This window comes from Nipponia nippon, unplaced genomic scaffold, assembly GCF_047370975.1.
Source record: "Nipponia nippon isolate SJK-2023a ecotype South Korea unplaced genomic scaffold, ASM4737097v1 scaffold_1, whole genome shotgun sequence".
NCBI classification, from domain to species: domain Eukaryota; kingdom Metazoa; phylum Chordata; class Aves; order Pelecaniformes; family Threskiornithidae; genus Nipponia; species Nipponia nippon.
This window is the reverse complement of record NW_028262290.1, coordinates 144,922,964-144,944,537: the sequence shown is the minus strand read 5'-3', so window position 1 is coordinate 144,944,537 and position 21,574 is coordinate 144,922,964. Positions and strand designations below refer to the sequence as shown.

Sequence of the window (21,574 nt, the reverse complement as noted above, 5' to 3'; positions counted from 1 at the left end):
ACTCTAAGTGAGTTTGAAATGCTGTCATGAAGTGCTGGAATGGGCCATGCCAAGTGACTGCATAGCAGTAGGCAGCGTGTGTAAGAGTTGTTAAGGGGCTGATACTGAAGCACAGGCCATGCGAGGTGAACAGAGAGCTGTCACGATCCACGCAACTCTCATACTGTTACAGCAGAACCGGGCTGACCAAAGATCAGTATTTCCTGGTACCCCATATCCCATGTTAGCCAGTACCTTATGCTTATGGAAGAGTATAAGAACAGGAGAGGTGTTAAATATTTATCCAAATGTTTATATAAATACTTCTCTGAATGTTTATATGCTCTCTGAATCTGCCGCTGAGTATTTCTCAGACCACTCTGCTTTGTCACTTGGGCCCTTCCTTAGCCAGAGCTCATGTCACACTTGCTACGGCTTTATGTACAATGAAAGGACTGAGTAATTGTTCTGAATATCATCAGACAGGAAATTAAGCTAAAGTTATTGTAATTTTTGTATTTTTATTTTTAACTCTCGAAATAGCCATCCATAGCTCTGGTTATGCCTATAAGCCTATATTAAAGAATTTTTGTACTTTCTTAGTCTGTGGATTGAAACCTGAAGCTTCAAGGCATCTCACTAGTGTGATGCTTGTAAGAATGTGGTATAGCTCTGCATTAAGCATGGAACATATGGTACACTATTTTGAAAACCTTAATTATATAAACATGGATTAATTATGTGGAAGGAATTGCGCATGCCTTGGGTTATTGTACTGGGTCTGGGCTGGGTGGTGGGGATCAACCCTCCACAGTTTAGAAGTTTATTTTGTTTAGTCTCAATTTCCATTTGAGATCTCAATTTAAGTTTTACATTAAATTCCACTTTGATTAAAAGATACTGTTACTTTCTTTCTTTTGCACTAGAAGGGTTATCAGTTGGTAGCATTGTTCAGTTTCCTTAAAAAAATATTTAAAAATTAGCCAACACCATCAAATGTGCTAGTTAACTATACCTGCCTTTGGAAGCCAGGAGCATAGAGCACCCATCTTTCAGCACTTTGGAGTCTGATTTTCAAAGACGACTTCTCAACGCTTTTGAAAACTGAATCATAATGCTAACTTCAGTTGGACAATCGCAAACAGAAGCATTCAGATCACTAGTCAGTTCTGAAGATTATGAGTTGAGGGGCCATGAAAAATGTAAAAATGATGTGCCTAGGCTCCAGTCCTTTACTTATAGAAAGCTGCAACCCAAAACGGTGGCTTCAGTGCCAAGTTCATCACGTGTTTTCAAATAACAGTAATTCACAATAAAGATGCATGAGGATTTAGCAGTAAAAATATGTAGTCACTGCTAGTGAAAAGTCTGATGGACCCATGGTTTTGAGGGGTCCCCTCAATTCAAGTCAATCCTCTGAAGGTAAACAAGTCATTCTCTATCCTTTTCCAAGTAAAGAGATAAAAGAGTGTAACGTTTACATAACATTATATACTATTTATGTCTAAATATTTTTTAATAATCTCCTAAGAACACCAACAAGTGAAGAAGCAAAGATATTCTGTGAAGAAAATATTCTACTAAATTATTTATGGTGGATGGATATTTTTAGAATTCTAATTTGAAATGTATCCATTCTCTTTCTTTTGTAGGTGGCTGGTATTAGGTATTGCCATGGTGCGGTTTTATATACAGAAAGGAACACATAGAGGCTTATTCAGAAGCGTTCAAAAGACGCTTAAATTTTTCCAGACATTTGCTTTGCTTGAGGTAAATTTTAAACATCAGTTTGCTTTACTGGATGCTTCATATCATAGGCAAAACACGTTATTAACCTGAATTTAATATCAAAATATTATATTAGTACTTCAAGTCCTTTTGTCTTTATTATTTAATGAAGATTTTTTGGGGGGGGGCAAGGTGATTAGTTGAAACAAATGGGCACATTTTTTCAAACTTAATTCTAATATTGCTTTACAACAAATACTGCCTGGGAACTGCTTTGATTTGAGAGTCTTTAACTCAAAATGCAAAATCTCTGAAGGCATTCCAGCCAGCAGATCAGCCCTCTAGCTTAGTAGATACCTCGTCTCCCATCCCAGAGATGGTAGCTTCCTTCTTGTTCCTTATACTGGACACATCCTTCTGTGCCTTTCCTGCTTCTGCTTATTTCCAGGCTGGATTCACATGCCCCATATAATCCATTACAACAGAGTCTGTGCAAGTTGTGCAAAGTATTCTTTAAATAATACGACTTTTGCCAACTATGCACTAGTGGTCTCAGTTTATGGTACATCTATGGAATGAAACTGTTGGGTGTATTGAGCACTTACAGTTCTTTCCCAGGCACAACAAAGAGTGCCTATTTACATTTTAACTTTTTTTCTCAATCTGCCTACAACATCTATAGTTCAAGCAAGTATTAAAATCATGTGGCCAGCTGTATATAGGCTTTTATGCTATTAAACTTTCACAATAAGTAATTCTACTCAAATTTGTCAAAATAATGAAAAGCACTCTATTTGCTAGACGTTACTGACCAGAAAATACAATAAATCTGAAGCTTCATAGCTGTCATTGGCAAAATTATAATAATGTTATTAATCGGTAATGAATACAGAACATTTTACAATTGCTATGCGCTTAGCATCCCTTACATGAGTCCCTCCACACTGTCATGTAAAATTCTTCTTTGAATAAAAGATAATGGAAGGGAAGCTTACTAGTTGAAAAAAACAAGTGCTTTCTAAGTATCTAAATATGTAATACATGCAATTAATTAGGAAAGCAAATCCCTCTCATGTTTGCACAGATCAGATACTAAGCCCATCGCAGAAATACGCTAACGTGTATTTCTTTTAAAGACTGTTAGTTGGAGACAAAAAAACAGTTCTCCTTCAGAATTAAGCCCAGGTTTATATTAATATCAAAAGGCCATGTTTATAGTGTAGATAGTAGCATACTGTACATCAGTAACCTCTAACTTATTTTTATTTACAGGTAGTCCACTGTGCAGTTGGTGAGTTCTTTGTTTTAGTTTCTCCTGTAACTAATTAAAACACAAATTGTGGAACAGAGATAACATGTTTCTCTTTTTAAGGAATAGTTCGCACATCTGTGCTTGTGACTGGGGTCCAAGTGAGTTCAAGAATCTTCATGGTGTGGTTCATTGCACATAGTATAAAACAGGTATGTGTGTGAGCAAGTCATGTTTTGATTGTTTTTAAGGAGAAGCTATTAATACAGTTCTCCTTTCACCAGAAAGACCAATTTAAAAATTAATGACATTCCTACAGAGAATATTTACATACTGGAGTGCGATTTTGGAAGTTGGGGTTACAGCATGGAATTTATGTGCTTCTACCCAGGAGACTGGGTCTGGGTCTTAGCTGTGGATCAGCGCTGCCGTCGGCATCGTGCCAGCTGTGGTCTGCCTAAGTGAGATGAATGACTACCGCTATTATTTACCAGCAAATCTACCACAGTGTTACAGGTTCCCTTTCAAAAACTTAAATTAGCACTTATGGAATTAATCTAAATGAAAATATGTCTTAAATTGAATTTACCTGGATAAACATGGTTGTGATTTTGCAATTTGTTTTAGGAACCTTCTCAAGATTTTAATGTTATGGTAATGTTAACATTTGATGGCATGCATACTGCATTGTTTTCATTAAAAATATATCAAGTCACCCAGCATGCCACAGTGACGCTTAAGGTTCTGTATAAATGACAATAGTTTATTTGCCTGGCTGTAGGTGGTTATTGTAAGTCTAGTGATTCGTTAGCAGAATGAAATAAGCAGAGCGCTTACAGCTAGCAGATAGGACATTCAGTTCAGTTTCTGAGGTTTGCTTTCTGTGAAGGGCATGTAAGAATTAAGTGATAGATTTTGAGTCTGTGCTCCTGAATTTCTTTACTTGAAAAGCTGAGCCATTAAACTGTCTCACCAGCAGATGGCATATGCTTTTCTGCTGATGGGCTACGACAGCACCTGCCTCAGTTGTCAAATCCCTTTGTTTCAGTTCACAGAGAACTTGTTTTCTGTGCTTCATCTTTTCCTTTACTGTCGCTTTTCTTAACATGAAATAGGCTTTTCATAGATTTTTTTTTTTTTTGGTAAGCTAAGTGTTTTCATTTTTCCCTTAAGGGAAAATGTCTCAAAGATTAACAAGTTTTTTGTATTGAATGTTTACTTGAATGCTGGAATAAAGCACTGCATTTTGCCATTTTGTTATTATCTGCAGTGGAATAAATCTTTAGCATATCCAGTCATTTCTTTTGTTTCCTCTATCTTCAGTACAGTAGGTCAAGCTGTGTCCAAGAAAAAATACATCTGAATGTACATCTGATTGTATTTCACACTGTTATTGCTTAGCAGGCATGAATGGTCACTTTAGGTGGTGAGAGGCATCTTAGTGATAATAGCCAGACCCAGATCTCTTTACTTGACTGGAGATTTGCAAGGCAACAGATAGGAATTCTCTGCATACCTATTTAAAGCTCTTCTGCTTGGATTTAGCACTGTGACATGAATCCAAGTTTGGGTTATCAATGTTTGTCTCTAATTGCACGAGGCTAAGAACAGCCTAATTCTGTCTTTCCCTTTGCTTATTTGTTTGGATGTCTTTACACGTCAGTTGTTGCTATTTGTTTGTGAGTTTGGTGGTATTTTTATATCTCCTTTTGCGATGTTGGTGAGATCCTTTCACTAAAAGTGCACTTTCTTTGACTGACACATTGAGGGCACGATTTTATGAGATGATGTGTCAATTTTTCTTGACTTTTGACAGAGTTGTGCATTTTCAGCATCTTTGAGATGTATTAAGCTTTGTCACCATGTTGCATTTTATTAAAAAAAATAATTTCCCTTTTTTGTAATTTTAACAGAACTTGTGTTACTTTATTTTATTTCACAGACATCCCTGGAGCTTTTCAGCCTTCAGGCATGGAAGTGTATTACAAAATTCCTCCCCTTTTAAAGAAAAGAAAATTACTTGCGTGTAATTCTTCTTCTCAGAAGGTAGTGTTTGCAATAGATCCCCATGTGCCTTCTCTGTATTTGGGGATTTTTGTTTTGTTGTTCACTTAGAGTGAAAAAGATCCAATGTTTTGAAACAGCAGATAGGTGTGCTACCTACCGATGAGGCAGTTTAATGACTCAGAACAAATCTTAAACGGGATTGTTGAGTGAGTTTACCCAAAGCTCCTGATCTACCAACTACTCTTCATTTAGTGATCCATCTGTGTTCCAGCTCCTTAACTATCTTACAGCTCCCTGAAGTCTGCCAAATTTGATCTTCTGCAACTAAGTTCCAGTTACTAGATTATGCTCAGCAATTCCTTTTTTCTAAAGTTTCGTGGAGACGTGCATTATATGGTCAGGAAGAAGCATGATAAAAAGTAAGAGAAAGTCTAGGAGACAGAGGAGTGAAATGCAGAATGGGTAAAAACTGATTATGAAAGGAACATATCTTCTATGTTGTTTTCTTCTTGCTGTTTTGAGGAATAAGAAAATAAATAAATCAACCACAACTAAAACCAGGGAGACAGCGTAGTGAAAATGCAGATAGAGAATAAAGAGGAGGAATAAGCTCAATTGTAGGGTTTTATATTTTGATAGTTGCATAATGGATAAAGATTACTCAGTTTGCAAAATGTCTGTATGTTAGTAAATACGTATGATAAAGAATTGTACATGGTAATGGTTTCAGCATATCACTTTTATGCCAAAATTTTCTTTCTTTACAAGATGTTAGTTCTGTTCCATGTACCTTAAACAGAAGTCTGTTGCAGTTCGCACAGAAAAGAAGCTTAAGGATGAAGAAAGTGTTGGTTCTTTATACTTCTGCAGATCCAGAATGAGGAGAGCGTTATTCTTTTTCTGGTCGTATGGACTGTGACAGAGATTACTCGATATTCCTTCTACACATTCAACCTGCTCAACCATTTGCCATACTTCATTAAATGGGCCAGGTGGAGATGTCTTGCACTTCAGCTTCTCATGGTTCTGTGCATGTTAGTTTCACGCATGCTGAGCTAACACACAGGAGAGCAGATGTTTGAGCTTTGGTTATGTGTCAGCAGACTGCAAGTCGGTTGCTTTCTGTACTTGGGATCATTGTTACTTGGTTTAAAATGTTAAAAATATTTTAGCTGACATTTTGGGGTGTGATTTGTTCTTTGCTTTCTGTGTCTCACAGTTTGAACTCTGCTTTAATTTACTTTAATTTTTTTTCTTTATCTTTGGAGTTATCTTTTAACTTACAGTATGACTCCTTAAGATGCTTTTGAATACAATGCCCAAAATTAAGCACCTATGCTAGTCTTTGTGGATTTCAGGTCTTTGAAAATGTGGGAGTTGTTGTCACTCAGTCTTACGCATATTAGTACTTTATGAGAAGTTCTGCTTTATCGGAGCTTTTTTAAGGTTATATTCATGTAATGAAGCTAAATATTGACTTAGTTTAGCCCACATAAAAAGTGTGTTCCATATCAAAGCTGCTTTGATTTTGAAGCATACTTAAGGTTGGCCACTAAATCTGATATATTACAGAGACTGCATGTTTATCAGGAGACTTAACTGGAAGCGTAGTATTCTCTGCAATCACTATTTGAAAAATACATGTAAGACAGACAGACTTACACTGTTCGAACGAAAATATCTTACCTATGTTCAGTGCAGAAGACTCTTATTTAAAAGAGTATGTTTGTTTATTTTCCTTTATTTTTGTTTTATAGATAATGCAGTTCTGATGCTTCTACTGCACTTCCTTGATATGTCTGATATTTATGTCCATTCTTATAATACATTATCTTTTTGCTAATACCTAAGGTGGTAGGCTTGGTTATGTTTAAGCACTAAATGGCAAACTTAAAAATAATCAGGTCTAGTTTCATTAATAATTTTTTGTGTAGGCTTCAGAAAGCGAAATGCATTCAAAAAGTACTACATTGACAGATACACTGACTTGATGGCAAAAAGTGTATCTTGAATGACAGAATTTTTGTTTCCTTATAATAAACAATAGGGAAAACTGACATTCTCACAGCAGAGATATATGGTGAAATATACAATACAGAAAACATTTGAAAATGTGTTGTCTTTTCATAGAGTCCAAAATATCCCATCAAGATTTATGGATAATTAAACAGCACAACTGGGCATTCAGTACTCCAAGGGAGCTGGAAATTTCTGATCTTTAGCTTGTAATTGTAAAAGATTTGCCTGTCCGTTGTTAATGGAATAGGTATGCTCTAAATTTTAGTTTGGGATTTTTACTTTGTTGGGTTGTTTTTTTTTTTTCACTGCATAGAGACAAACTGTGTGTAGGTCATGGCATCAGTTCCTTCTTATACCTCCCCTAACCTGTTCTCTGACCTGTGAGTCCTCTAAGCCCATTTGCTCCTAGGAGGGTTTCGTGTTTGGTTGCTGCTGTTTTGGATCTCACCTCTTTTGGTCATGGAGTGCACACTGTACCTTTCTCTCTGTGTGACAGCTCTCATTGTTGTTCCCTGCCTTAGGAGAAACTGCATCTCCATGGTGCACTATGCATAAGGACAGCACAAACCCTACGGATGACATTTTTCACTTTGTCCCCACCTATGTGGCCTATGGCATTCAAACCACATTTTCTTTAAACTGAATGCCTTCACCTTTTATTTGAACATCTTCCCATTTTAAAATGGATCTGATAAGTTTCTAGCACTTCCATTTTCTTTTATTTTAATTTCCATTTCCATAGTGGTAAATGTAGTATTATTTGGATTTCCCGCGTGGCAGTGGGTAAAACAGGCTTCTGATGTTTCTCAACATTTACGTTATTTTCAAAGAAATTATAATACATAGAACTGACCCAGTGTGCATGCACTGTGACAAAGATATGTAGGATCACCTGAATTTGGGATCCAGTCCTGGTCTGAATCCTGTCAGTGACAACAGGAGCAAGACTGGTAGATTTAAAAAAAAGACATTATTGGAAACTACAAATTTGTGGACTTTTTTACTCTTTAGTATTAGAAAGACATACAAACATTCTGATACTTCACTGTTTTTAAATAAAAGGACTGAGGAATGCATTCTCTGTAAACTTAAGCAGCGCTATAAAGTCCAAAGTAACTGAAACCAGTACTCTGTGCCAAGTCAGGATGTGGTCCTTGATTTTGGTGCAGAAGCTAGTGTAATACATTGCTGTGCCACTAATAATAGCAAGCGGAAATTTTAAATTCATGGGGTGTTTCTCACAAAGGTTTTTTTTTAATGCAGATACAACTTTTTTATCATTTTGTATCCTGCTGGAGTTGCAGGTGAACTGCTAACCATATATGCTGCTTTACCCTATGTGAAGAAAACAGGAATGTTTTCACTGAGACTTCCCAACAAATATAATGTCTCCTTTGACTACTATTACTTCCTTATTATTGTCATGTTCTCCTATGTGCCATGTAAGTATTACTTAACTGTAGTAACGCTAACAACGTAATAATCAATTATCAGCAATGCTGGAAACACTGCCTGTAGTTAAATTTGCTGAATGCTTTCTGCTATAGAAGCCTGCTTTCTGTTGTTGCAAGCTTTGCTGTGCTTTAATTGGTTAGACTGAAATTTTCCATCCTGTTATCTGCCTCAGAACATAAGCTGTTTTAAAAATTACAGTGAAAATGCTAAAAAAAAATTTCTAAGACTTGGACAAAGTAAAAAACCTTTTTGCTTACACACAGAAACGTCTATAACTGTGTTGCTGAGAATTTCTAGTGCCTCTGCCGCTTTGAAGCAATGGCTTAAAAATTGTCCTGCAAGTTGTGCCAGAGATTTGCCTTGGTTTTATTGCTATTAATATCCATTTATGTGTCACCTCTGAAAATCACCATTTGAGCATGCTCGGGAAAAACTTGAAGCAATATTCTCCAAGGTTTCATTTTCACAGAAATCATCCCCCAAAACCTCTCTGAACATACTTCTGTCCCTGGTTTAATCCTGGATACCAGAAGCTACAGGTCAATTGGCTAATCAGAGCTAAGATTAGAGAGACTATCCGTCTTGCACTTCCAGTGTTATTTCCACTGGTACCTCAGCAGTGTAGACAAGGAGAAAGCAACCTGATTCAGATATAGCACCATGAATGGAGACAGACCGAACTAGGCAAATAGAATATTTTAGATAGTCTGGACAGTGAGTCTAGAAAGAAGGCAAGAGATTAGGGAGAGGCATTGAGAAGCAGGAAAACTGAAGTTAAAAGGGCCTGTGATCTGCATCCATAAAAGGTATTCCTTTAAGAAGCTGACCTTAAACATGGACTTCCATAGTATGCACACACACTGTGAAATTTTTTGTCACAAGAAATCATGAAGGCCAACGAGAGAGATTTATATGATTAAAAAAATGTCCTAAGCTATCATAACTCACTAACAGTTTTACAATTGTTTATATAATTTAATGCCTCAGGAAGAAATCCGATTTTCTATCCATTAAATATAAGGATCAAATGTATCAGCAGGACAGTAATATAATACATCTCAGAGGGCTGGGGGAGAGGGAGATCTTCAGTTCGGACTCGAACAAGTAGGGTAAATTTGTATCTTCCTCAAAGTCTTAATTCAAACATACTTATCTTAGCACAAATTTGAAGACTTCAGGCACTGCTGGAAAGTGGTTAAGTCCTATTTATACAAACAAAGTGTTGGAGGGAGGTTCCTTGAATACAGGGTATACATTCAGGGGGCCTTGTCTGACTTTTGAGTAATTATTGTTTTGTAATTCACTGCAGTGTTCATGACTTGCTATTATTTACCTTAACCAACTGCAGCACTGTGTGCTGTAATTTTTCCTCAGTTCATCATTCTGCAAAATTGTATTTTTCCGTTATGTGATCTGTTGAATTTTTTTCATCTAATTTGCTTTCTTTTATGCTTCGATCAAGTATTTCCACAACTCTACTTCCACATGCTGCGGCAGAGAAGAAGAGTGCTTCATGGAGAAGTGATTGTGGAAAAGGACGATTGAATCAAGCCGTTTAACTATGGTGCTTTTAATGGAAAAAAAGAGGGTAAAGAAACAAAACTTCCTGTGATTTTACTGAGTCCAAGTTTTAAAGCATGGAACAAGAATAAACAACTGTGCATAAAGTAGCATGGATTGCATTATTTTTACAATTAACACATCTTCAGACTTACCTTTTCATCCTTGGTTTCACTTTGATTTTTAATTGTTCATTTCTTCAGACAAATTATTTTCTTATTTTCAATAGGCTGACAAATAGCTTTAAGAATTGGAATAGTTGGCTACTGTGCCTTCTATTCTGAAAGTTCTGTTATGACCTGTAGTCATCATCAAGAACAGGAGAGTTGATAAGTTGTACTTAGAGTGAGTCTTCTGGAAAACAGAGTATAAATTAGGTAATGATGTTTTTTGTGGACTAGGTGGCTTAAATGTTATTTAAGCTTTGTATTAAATAATACCTTTCCAGTTAAAAGTACTGTTAGCATGTTGTTCAACATTCTTTGACTTACAGGATCACACTGTAGAATTCCAGAAGGATTTTTGAAAGGAGCTGAATTCTTGATTGTCGGTGCAAATTTCGATCTCTCTATTTTCATTTGTAATTTTAAAGATATGTAGAATAATAGGTATAATATTAACTGGTTAAAAGTTTGTGCTGAGGAGTAGACTTGATGTGCCTACCTTTCTCTGATCAGTGGCTGGAATGGGACTTGTTCGCAGAGGAAGACTGTTGGTCAGTGTATTTCCTATTCTACATTTAATTATGTATGCAGAGAAATTATGGTATTGCATTTAGAAACTGTAGCTATAGTGAGATATTTAACTTCTTATAAATAGCTATATTTGAAATAGTGTCTTAAAATATAACTTGTGCTTTAAATCATCCCATTGTGCAATTTTAATTGCTCCCTCCCCATTAATTGTTTATACTGTGTTGACCCAATTCTATTTAATGACTTCAGTAATCTGCAAGAGCGATCTACAGTATATTAATAAAAGTTACAGATGATATTACACTATACGATACCTAAGTGGGAGAGGTCCAACAGATGGATTAAATGTAGACAAGAATTAGATGCAGCCTAAGAGATTCAGAGAAAAGGTAATGCATTTGAGGAAACTTGGATACTTAGTGAGAGAGAGAGAAGATTGAAACATAATAATGTAGTAAGAAGCCTTGATAATGTAGGCAACAAAGTTGCTTCTGGCATCACTAATGTCAAAAGAAGAGTATATATGCAGAAGAGCTGCATTAGGCAGCTGGAAATCAGAATACTCCTTGTGATTGCTGGGGTAATTTCTGGAGTATGGTCTTATATTTTGGATACCTCAAGGGTGAGGAACTGAGTCAATCTTCTGAAAAGTCAGAGAGCAGTAACAAAATTAGTTGAAGTGAGAAAGAAGTCGGAAAGATTGAGTCGTTAAGTATATATAATTTTTTGTTACGTGACAAATACGTGTACAGGAAGAGGCTTTCTAAGTATGAAGGTGTGATTATATAAATTTGAAACAAGGTAAATATCCAGTAAATATCAGGAGAAAGAACCTACCAAAGAGATCAGTTAGGTTATGGAATGACACAGTAGTGCTTATCAAGGCATCCAAGTTTTTGGAAGGTTTTAAGTTAAATGTAATGAAATAGTTGAAAATAATCTTCCTTTGCAAGAGTTTGAACTACATACTTGAATAGGCAGTTTCCATTTTTAGCTTCAGTGATTCTATGATAATACAGCTTTTTTGAAAATTGTAGATACACCTTTTTCTGGTGTACCAGGTAATTTGATGAAAAAGCAAGGATTTACTACATCCCTAACTTTCAAATTCCATTTTGTGCCTTAAATTTGTGATATTTATGCATGTCTTCATTACATGTAAATTAGTTTCCTTTTAAATGACAGGTGCATAGTGGACTTGAAATAGAATAGTTGAATTTCTTTACAATTTTAAAAGGTGTAATCTTTGTATTTTTTAGAACAAATTTCACGCAAGGTGCTATAATTTAACTTTTTACTTCTCTGTTTTATATGCAGCTAAAATTATGAAAAGTTTAAAATATAAACTACATTTACAACACTGAATCACAAAATAATTGTGTTACACATGTTCAGACTAGCAGTTCTATTTGTCCGAAGTTCAGAGTACTGTTTTATAAACTTCACTTGCTTTTTGATCCTTTTTAGAAATATTTCTCAGTTAGCAAGCAGAGGAGTGTGATGAAGTATAAGTAATTAAGATTAGGTTAAGTTCTGTGTCTCTTTTTTTATTGTCAGGGCAGCTCACCGAAGACCATAGCTATCAATTCATTGGAAATGCATTGCATACTTTAAGGATGTGATTTCAAAATCAGATGAGTGTATCCCACAGATACTATTCCTGTAATAAAAGGAATACCTGCACTATAATACTGTATTATATTTGTTTTCATCGTGGCTTAAGGATATTATCATATGTCAATCAAGGAGCTATTTTTATATCCTTTTGTACATGTGACATGAAAAAAATACAGTACTGTTTGCTAAAATCTTGGGTTTGCACTTTCATAAAGCAACAGCGTACAAGGTAATGATACAATTTTGAAAGCGATTTACAGCTACAGAAGAGTCTTGCTGAATGATAAATGAATAAAAACAAAGCTAAAAATTACTTACAGTATTGCATTCAGTGTTTGATAGGCCAGAGAGGTTGCTGTGTAGATTAGTTTACATGGCATGTACTTCAAAAAAAACCAAGCAATATGTTCTTTTCTTCCTCTTCTTTTTTGATTGAAGCCTTTCACTGAAGCCTCCACGTATACCTTTTGTTTTAATATCTTCTCAAAGATAGTGAGAATTGCAGGTAAAAGCCTCTTACCATTGACTTCAGATGGGCCAGGATTTTATCCTAGGTAGCTTACCTAAACTTCAGTATGACATTGTGAAACATTTAATTAGCTTGTTTAATGGACATAAAAAGTTAAGTATGATTTTCATATGGTGCTCTTTCCAACTTCTTTTTGACACCTGTCTTTTTTGTCTTCTTCTCTGCAATATTCCTAGTTTTCTAAAGCATTGAAATCCTCTTGTTTATGAAAGATTAGGAGTGTATTCAAGCATCATCGTCTTTAATGTTTTGATGTAGTCTTTAACAAATTGTTTCTATAAAGGTGTTTTCTTACTTGTGCTATATATGCCTTCTGGAACGGGTGAATATAGAGTTTGACCTTATGAAGCTTTTTTAATGACAATACATAGAAATAGGCATTTGGAAGGAGATGCCTATTGATCAGGTGACATTTCCTGCTCTTGGTAGTAACATAAACACACCGTCCTTTTTATAAACTCCGGCTGAAAGCAGTTGGATTTCTTGAGGTTCCCCCCAACACTCACACGCTGTTCCCACTGGGAAGGGCTGTTGCAGGACAGATTGGGTGAATCACCTTGTTTCACAGCTCTGCCTAGAATGTCTAGAGACCAGATCCTGGCCTCAGGGCATGGGCAGTACAAAGGAATATGACGCTGAGAAATTGCGTCTTCCACATTAGCTGCCAAGAGGGTCTCTGAGGCCATTGTGAGCAGTAGTTGACAGCCATCATTTCGCTCACCTCTCACTACACAGGCTGTGAGAAGAGAGGCAGCTCAACATGCTCTCATACCATCTGCGTTAGGGAGCTCATGAGGTCAGCTGGGAGCATCTCTGTGCACAAAGGGTGTGTTACAGAAAGGGCTTTTCCACCCCACTCGGCTATCTTGTTACTATCTATAAGCCTGTATTTCTTGAAATACTGGTATGCCAAGATAGCTATGCCACACTGCTCTCGATGGTATAGTTCAAAATTAACAGCCTTGGAGCAATGGTGCAGTGTGCTGCTTCTAATTCCCGTTGAACATAACATTTAGCCAGGTTCATGTTAATGGACACGTGGCAATGACCAGTTAACAGGTAGATGCACGGAGACCTTCTCTGTGACCAGAGGGAACCTACCTTTTCTTATCCAGAAAGAAGTATGTGCATTTTAAATCTAGGTCTAGCTAATGCTCTGATTGTGGTACTTGCACTCTTCACAGTAGCTTACTTTAGTGGATATTTGGATATTTATATGATTACTAAATAAACTAGAATGAAAACAAATTACAAACGTTATAAAAAATTATAATTTAAGGTAGTTGCTGTATTAACAGTTTTTGTGAATTCAGCTCTTACTTAATCTGCCTTAGAAAAAAAAAAAGGAAGGAAAATTAATACAAATAAGTGTTCTGCACTAGGCAGAAGGGCTTCATAAATCAAAATTTTCAGGCAGGCAAACTGGCTGCAGTTGTTTATAAAGGATTGTTTAAATGTGGTTTTGAACAAAAAGGTTGAAAGCTTTTCAGAAAATTAAATTTTATTTCATAATGCATACTTTAAAATGTGCTCAGAGATACTGTATTATTTATTACCAGTTTACAATTTAAATTCATGCTGACCATACACTTTTTATAGATGATTAACTGTAGCCCATTAAAATGTTTTATTCTATATTTGTTAGGATGACTGTTTAAGAAGCAAACACCTCATGTTTCTGCAAAGCTCTGTGTTCTCTTGCTCAACTGAGTTGCAGTATTGTTAGTGCCTGCTGAGCTTTAGCAGGCTGTTAAAGTGGCAGGTTAATATTTGCCAAGGATAGCTCCTTACACTTGCTTTCATGACGGCAGACTTTAATAGCGGGTGGTACTCTTGGTTCAGTGTCTGGTACTGTACGCCACTGATGCCGTTCTAGGGGTCTTGAGTGCCTTCAGTAGGACTGAAGGCTTTACAGATGTCGGTAAGTGATTCATCCTTATGCATTACCACATTGAGAAGACCTGTCTTGTGAACTCTTAGGTCATGAAAGTGAGTAAGTCTGACAAGTGAACTTAAGGCTGTACCAAGACAAACTGTGGAGAACCTGCATGATGGGTAACTCTAGCCCTCTCATAGGAACTTGCTGTCAAGTTCAGGCCTGCAACTCGTAGTGGCTTTCAAGTTCTAAAATGTACAGTACGTTCTGTGTCATGTTGTATCAACTTAAACATGTTGTCTTTTTATTCACAGCTCTCTTGCTTCTCTGTTCAGTCTTGAATGTATTTTATGTCCTTTCAGTTGATGGCTTTGTAAAAGTGTAAGTACAGAAATATTTATCTAAGCGTATCATGTATAGAATTGTACTTAAAGATTCTTAATAATGTAAATGCACCGCAGCTGCTCGTTGTTATTTGTTCTGAAATGCGTTATCATTAGCAGTTTACACAGACAGGAAAGCAGCATAATATGATACTTTTAATAACTTATTTATTTGCAAAGATTATAAGATTTGTTGAGCTATAGATGCACATATTTGTTTTAGAGATTGTTAATACTGTAGCAGTGTAGAAATTCATCATCAATTAAAAGACATGTTCTAAACTATGTTCTATTTGATTTTATTTTTTTTGTAGCATGTAGAAGTCAGTTCATACAACTGCTCAGCGTATTACACCAGACTGGTATCTGTTTACAAATACTCTACTTTTTTATCTGGAATTATTTCACAAATTAATCTTGAGGTCCCCTATAACATATTTACTATTAGCCAGCTGTCTTTTTTATATTTCTTAAAATGTATTCCATTAAAAACGAGGTAGGTGTGAGTAGTAATACTGGTTTATCAAACAAGAGGGAAAAATACAGGGCATTAAAGAGACTCATAGAATCATAGAATCATTTAGGTTGGAAAAGACCTTTAAGATCATCAAGTCCAACCATTAACCTAACACTGCCAAGTCCACCACTAAACCATGTCCCTAAGCACCACATCTACACGTCTTTTAAGTACCGCCAGGGGTGGAGATTCAACCACTTCCCTGGGCAGCCTGTTCCAGTGTTTCATAACCCTTTCAGTGAAGAAATTTTTCCTAATACCCAATCTAAACCTCCCCTGGTGCAACTTGAGGCCATTTCCTCTTGTCCTATCGCTTGTCACTTGGGAGAAGAGACCGACCCCCACCTGGCTACAGCCTCCTTTCAGGTAGTTGTCGAGAGCAATAAGGTCTCCCCTCAGCCTCCTCTTCTCCAGGCTAAACAACCCCAGCTCCCTCAGCCACTCCTTGTAAGACTTGTGCTCTAGACCCTTCACCAGCTTTGTTGCCCTTCTTTTAATGCTCTCCAGCACATGTATGAAGATAATTGTGTAAGAGTGGTCCTGAAATAGGTATTACAATAGTGGGTATTTCAGTGTTTTGGAACAGGACTTTTTTGTGGTATTAACCTTTGAGGGGGGTGGAGGCAGGGAACATCCTCTGGCTGTCCTTTGCTCCATGACTAACAATGACATTGCAGATATGAGGATTTTGTTGCCATGACAGTATGATAAAGCAATATGTGAGCATTCACACCTACTTCTTTTGAATTAGGAATCAAGTGGTTGTAACCCCAAGGAGTGTAACTGCATACAAAGGCTAAATCCTGTTAGTCAGATGCATTATAATGGAGACATAGATCTCCTAATCTGAAAGTTGCAGAAGTGGTCTTCTGATCTAATTTTACAGGACAGGATTTACTTGTCCTGGACCTCTACCAAAGTTAAACTCTGATTTCTGTAGAAGCTGGTGGAAGCATATCCACTGATCTCAACAGGAGTATGATGGGACGTAGACATTAACATATTCTGTTCTGTGTAAATCTGGATTTACCAAGAAAAGAATAAACTGTAGCCTCCCTGTTAGCACTGTCTGGGAGAGAGCATGTGGTTGTTATGCATTACCTGTTGCATGGTGGCTCGCCTGCCTCCCAGCTTTACAGTGTGACTGCTCCCTGTGGAACGCGCCAAAAGACCGGGAAATCTCCAACATTACGCTACTATTGCATTATACTAATCTGAATTCAGCAGAGTCATAGAAACATATCTGCAGAAGTATCTTCTATTTCTGAAATTAATCTAGGCCCAGTGACACATCCCATTAAAAATAGGCAGGGGAGATCAGCCCTCACAGCTGTTTGGACATTCCTAGCTTGGAATGCTGCTGTCAGTGAGCGACTTCGATTTTCATATGTAGTCTCTTGGCGGTCTGTGCTCATGCCACTCTCATAAAATGGCACTTTGCCTGCCCTTAAGTGGCTGTTCCAGATTCAGTAGAACAAATTGCAAATGACGAGCAAGAAAAGATTCAGATGGGTGTACTACTTCTTCACACACCAACCACTCTCCTGCATCTCAGAAGAGAGTCCTGGGTGGGCAGTCAAATTTTTGTGCCTCCTAACTTATCACGTATGAAGTTGCATTGTATGATAGAATAGACCTTCAACTCATGAAGGAAAAAAACAAATTTCAGTACTGAAGAGAGCAAATTACAGTTTATTGTGTAAATTAAGTCTGGGAAGGCCATTAAGATTGAGATTCACTCGGTGACAAAACAGAGACAGCATTGTGGATCTTGCAGCCAACTGAAAGCAAGTATTTAACATTACTCCTGGTTTCATTCAAAGTGAGGTGATATTGCTGAGAATAAAAATCTGGAATTCTTGTCAGAAGGAGTCTTTTACAGTGATCATCTCTTACTGGGGCTTGATTGATTTAACTTTCCAATCTTTACATCATATCCAGCACACTTACTTAATAAAAGGGTCTGTCTCAAGAAAAAAAGACCATGGAAACAATTCCTCTAGAGGTTCCTAAATAGAAAATTTATCTAAGAGTTCATGAGATATAAACACTTTGGAACATTTTCATACACTTCAGGAGAAATAGTAATTTAAATCATATGAGTTATTTATTTATTTATTTACTTTGTTCTCTGTGCTTACTACGATAATACACTGCTTGAAAAGGAGTTGGAAATCTAGAGAACAATGCCCAGATACTCAATATGCTGGTACTGAATGTTTAAAAATATTATAATATCTTAGGGTTAACAGGAAAAGAAACAGAGGTACAAACTAACTTTTCTCAGATGAAAAAAGTAGCTCAGATCTTGGGTCTGCCTGTTCAGCTCTGTTTGAGCCGTAGGCAGTGTCTGCTGTTGTCTATTATAAATTTCACTGTGTTCATACTTGATACATCAGGGTTTTTTTAAAAAATCAATAGACATCAGCAGTTACTGATAGAAATCTGTTACTGTCATGTGAAACTCAGGTCAGAAAAAAAAAGACGGCATGGTTTCTCCGTTTCTCAACCCTTTCAAATGGAAAGATTGTCTTATCTTAAAAGCCGTATTAGACAGTGTTGCCATATTTCTCATTTGCGATGAAACCAAAATTAAGCTACTGTTTAGATTATTATTTTCCCACCATTTTTTTTTCTGTGTGGGAATGAGTGTATGGTCTAGATGATTTTCTCAGTTGTCGCAGAGCCCTGCTGCTTTATGGGTCAGCAGTAGTCCACAGTCCACAGCTGGAAGACCACTACATCGTGATATTCCTAAATTGATGCAATGGCTACATTCTTTAGAATAACTTCATTCTCCCAATAATTGCAGGATGAAGATAAAATATTCACGACTAATATTTTTTATGAATGTGATTGCCTCCTGAATAATGTCTGTTATGTCTGAACAAGTTTTGGGGTTTTGTTGGTTTGGTTGGTTGTTTTTTCTGCCTGTATAGTTACTTATGAACTAATTATGTCATTACATACTGAATATGGCATTTGTGTTTGGCATATGTGTGAGTTCTTTTGAGTTTATGGCATGTTTGTAGTCCGCTTGCTTGATCATAAGCTTTAACTCTTAGCTGTAAATGTTTGTGGGAAAGGTACAGTGATTTCACCTTCTGTCTGAAGTGAGAATTACACTTCAGGATATCTTTCTCAATGCATTCAATATTTGAGCATGATTCTCTTTTCGTCTTTCTTCTGATCTGTGCAGGCTACTGACGAAGAGGAAACAATCACAAGATCTCTTGTAAATAACACCAGTTTTTTATTAGTTCTTGTTTCACTCCCCTGACTCCTTTGAATGCTTGCTACAATCCTTGAGCTTTTAAAGAGCACTAAGTTGGAGATAACTTAGTCACCTTCCTATGGTCTGTAAAGTTTTCTTCTCATCTTAGAGCAAGACCACGGCCCATTTCATTTTCATACTGTGAGACCTGGCACTGTCTCTTTCTCCCCAGCACTTACGGCTTGAATGACCAGCAGCGTTAGGGGGCAGAGTGTCCCGTTTCCAATATGCAGAAGACAGAGGGCCAGCAGAGAACGATGGAGCTAACGTTTTGTGTTAGATGAAGAGTGGGCAGGTTTAGCCATGTGCTGAGGGTAGTATATAGGCTATATGTTAAGGGAACTGAAAAAGAGACTGTGTGTTTCTGAGTCGGTCGCTCCTGGATGGCTGCTGTGCTTGTGACTGGAACAAGCTTGCTATTTAGCCCTTGGTATTGAGAAGACACATGAGACGTGCTTCACTGACGAGTGGTATCATTTATATATCTGCTCTTGGTTTTCATCTCTGGGCACACTATGTGCCTGCAGTTGCAGTTTGCAGGTGCTGCTTTTTACATGTTAAAAGAATTAACACCTTCCTCCAGTGTTTTAAAGTAGTTTAATTCTGACATGTCAAGAACTTCTTGGAAGAAATAGCGCCTTAGACTGATCTGATTCCATCTTGAGAGCATGAACGTTTCAGGCAGCAGAAATAAATTTATTCAGGGTTTTGGGTGCCCTCCGTAAATAGTTCTGGCAGCTATTTAGTCCTGTCTCCCATCTTTCTGATGTCATCTTTTCCAGCATAGCCTGTATCTTCTAATTCATTCTGTGCTATGAAATCTCATTACACAAAATAAAATATGTATGAAAGAGAAGTACGAGCTATGCAGGTGGGCCAGCATGCTTAAAATAGGAGACCTATCCTTCCTCACTGCGATCATTCATGGCAAGGGGGAATGTCAATCCGACAATTCTGAGGAACAGCAAAAAGGTTGGTCACTAAGAGTGGTCTTCAAGTTTCCTGACTGTGAAACTTTTTGAGAGGAATCTGGTCAGGGATGGGTTTTTTGTAAGTGCTTGCTGAAAAGCCAGTCACAAGCTCTTTTTCCCAAGGCATGTTGGGGTGGTCTTTCTGCTTTAAGATGACTGCTTGTACTTCACTTTGGAGGTGATGCTTAAACCTTCAAGATGCCCCCTTTCAAGGGGCTTTAACCTTTCTGTTATTCAGTTACACTCCCGTCACAAGCCCATAGCATCCCTCCAGCGATGATCCTTCTTCAGTGTGTATTTCATATTTCCCTGAGAGGCTGTGACTGTTGTACTTAAAAATGTTCAGAGCCCAAGTAATATTACCTAGTATTTCCTCTGGTTGAGAAAGGGTATTACCCTTGTTTTGGTGATGGTAAGCATGGAGGGTTTTTGATAAGGAATGCTTAGTTTCAAAGCTGTGAGACCTACAATGAAACCTGGAAAGCTTAAATTGGAGGAAGGGGTTAAATTACTTCATTATTTACTAGAAACTCTGAGACCTGTAACAGGTGCATATTGAATGTGATAATTAGGCGTGCTTTAAAGTCAGCTGCAGTCAAGCTATTATTTGAGTATTTCTCTCTCAGAAACCACAGGTAGAGAATTACTGGTCTCATGATGATAGCAAATGCCCTCAGAGCACTACCCCGGCTAACCAGTGTCGTTTCCCATTGCAACTCCTCTTCCATGGGAAACTGAGAAATAATTACTGTGTAAGTACACCGAGATCTAAATAGCTGTTATTCTTTAGGTATACTATTTACCAAGAGGTTTCATCTGCAAATAATACCTCTTGAGATGGTGCATGGGAAGGATGTGACAATTTAGAAAAGCCTTTGAGAGATCAGGTTTTAAAATGTCACAGCTGGGTAGGTTTGCAGTTCACAGTAGGTTTGGAGATACAGATCACGGGACCAGATCCTCTGCTGCCCTGCCTCAATGGCATTGTGCTGACTTATACAAATTTGAAGACTTGGTTCTTAAAAGAGCTTTTCTAACAATAGTTCAAAATTCGAATATGCAGTCCATGGGAAATGGTGATATTTTTCTTTTGTAATTTGGACAAATGCTAGAAATACCAGCATTCCTTTCAGAACAAGAATTGTAGAAAAACAAAGCTGGAAACAGTGAGGGATTTTGTCCTGAACCACTTCTAGATTAAAACTTTTTCTGAGTATTCTGATACTGCGAAAATGCAATTTTCTGTCAAAAATGCATTATTTTCCTAGGAAATTCCTGGCTAGCTCATAAGTGCTAAGACTGAGGATGTGGGTATAAGGAGCAGGGTGGAAGAAGGTGAATCAAAAGCCGTATTGCCTCCCGCAGCTGTGAGCGGCCGGCGGAGGCTTCCATGCTGAGACAGCTGCTGTACGGGACTGCAGCCGCGGCAGAATGGGGTCAGTAGGTGGAGAGGCTGGCGGCTGCCAGGGGCAGGCTTTAGAGATACCAGCTGAAAGAAGCTGTGGAAGGAGCAATATGGAGTGAAGCCTGCCAAGCCGGGGAAGCAGGGAGTGGCCACAGGGAGCAAGGGACAGAAAGGAACAGTCCTCATTCACTTAACACACAGTTGTTAAATCTAGAGGAAAGATTTCCTGGGTCTTCGGCCCTGCAGAAAAAGGAGGTAATGTTTCTGGAGGAGAAGGGGGTGAAGGATTAATTAATCCCAGACTTGAGAA

The 21,574-nt window shown here is 37.5% G+C and overlaps 1 protein-coding gene across 4 annotated transcripts in view; it reads left to right on the top strand.

Annotated features, from left to right (window-relative positions):
* HACD1 (3-hydroxyacyl-CoA dehydratase 1) overlaps positions 1–21,574 on the top strand; it is a 39,633-nt gene that overhangs the window by 2,628 nt on the left and 15,431 nt on the right. Inside the window, exons 2-8 of one of the 4 annotated variants that reach the window (XM_087775996.1) lie at positions 1,632–1,749; positions 2,980–2,998; positions 3,080–3,168; positions 5,834–5,955; positions 8,246–8,424; positions 9,900–10,025; positions 15,029–20,611. In XM_087775996.1, coding sequence (XP_087632122.1) covers positions 1,632–1,749; positions 2,980–2,998; positions 3,080–3,168; positions 5,834–5,955; positions 8,246–8,424; positions 9,900–9,982 — 610 coding nt within the window. In that variant the 3' untranslated portion in view covers positions 9,983–10,025; positions 15,029–20,611. Of the gene's footprint in view, positions 1–1,631; positions 1,750–2,979; positions 2,999–3,079; positions 3,169–5,833; positions 5,956–8,245; positions 8,425–9,899; positions 10,108–15,028; positions 20,612–21,574 lie in introns of those variants that run through there. The other 3 variants (XR_015708486.1, XM_087776009.1, XM_087775987.1) reach the window with 3 other exon arrangements.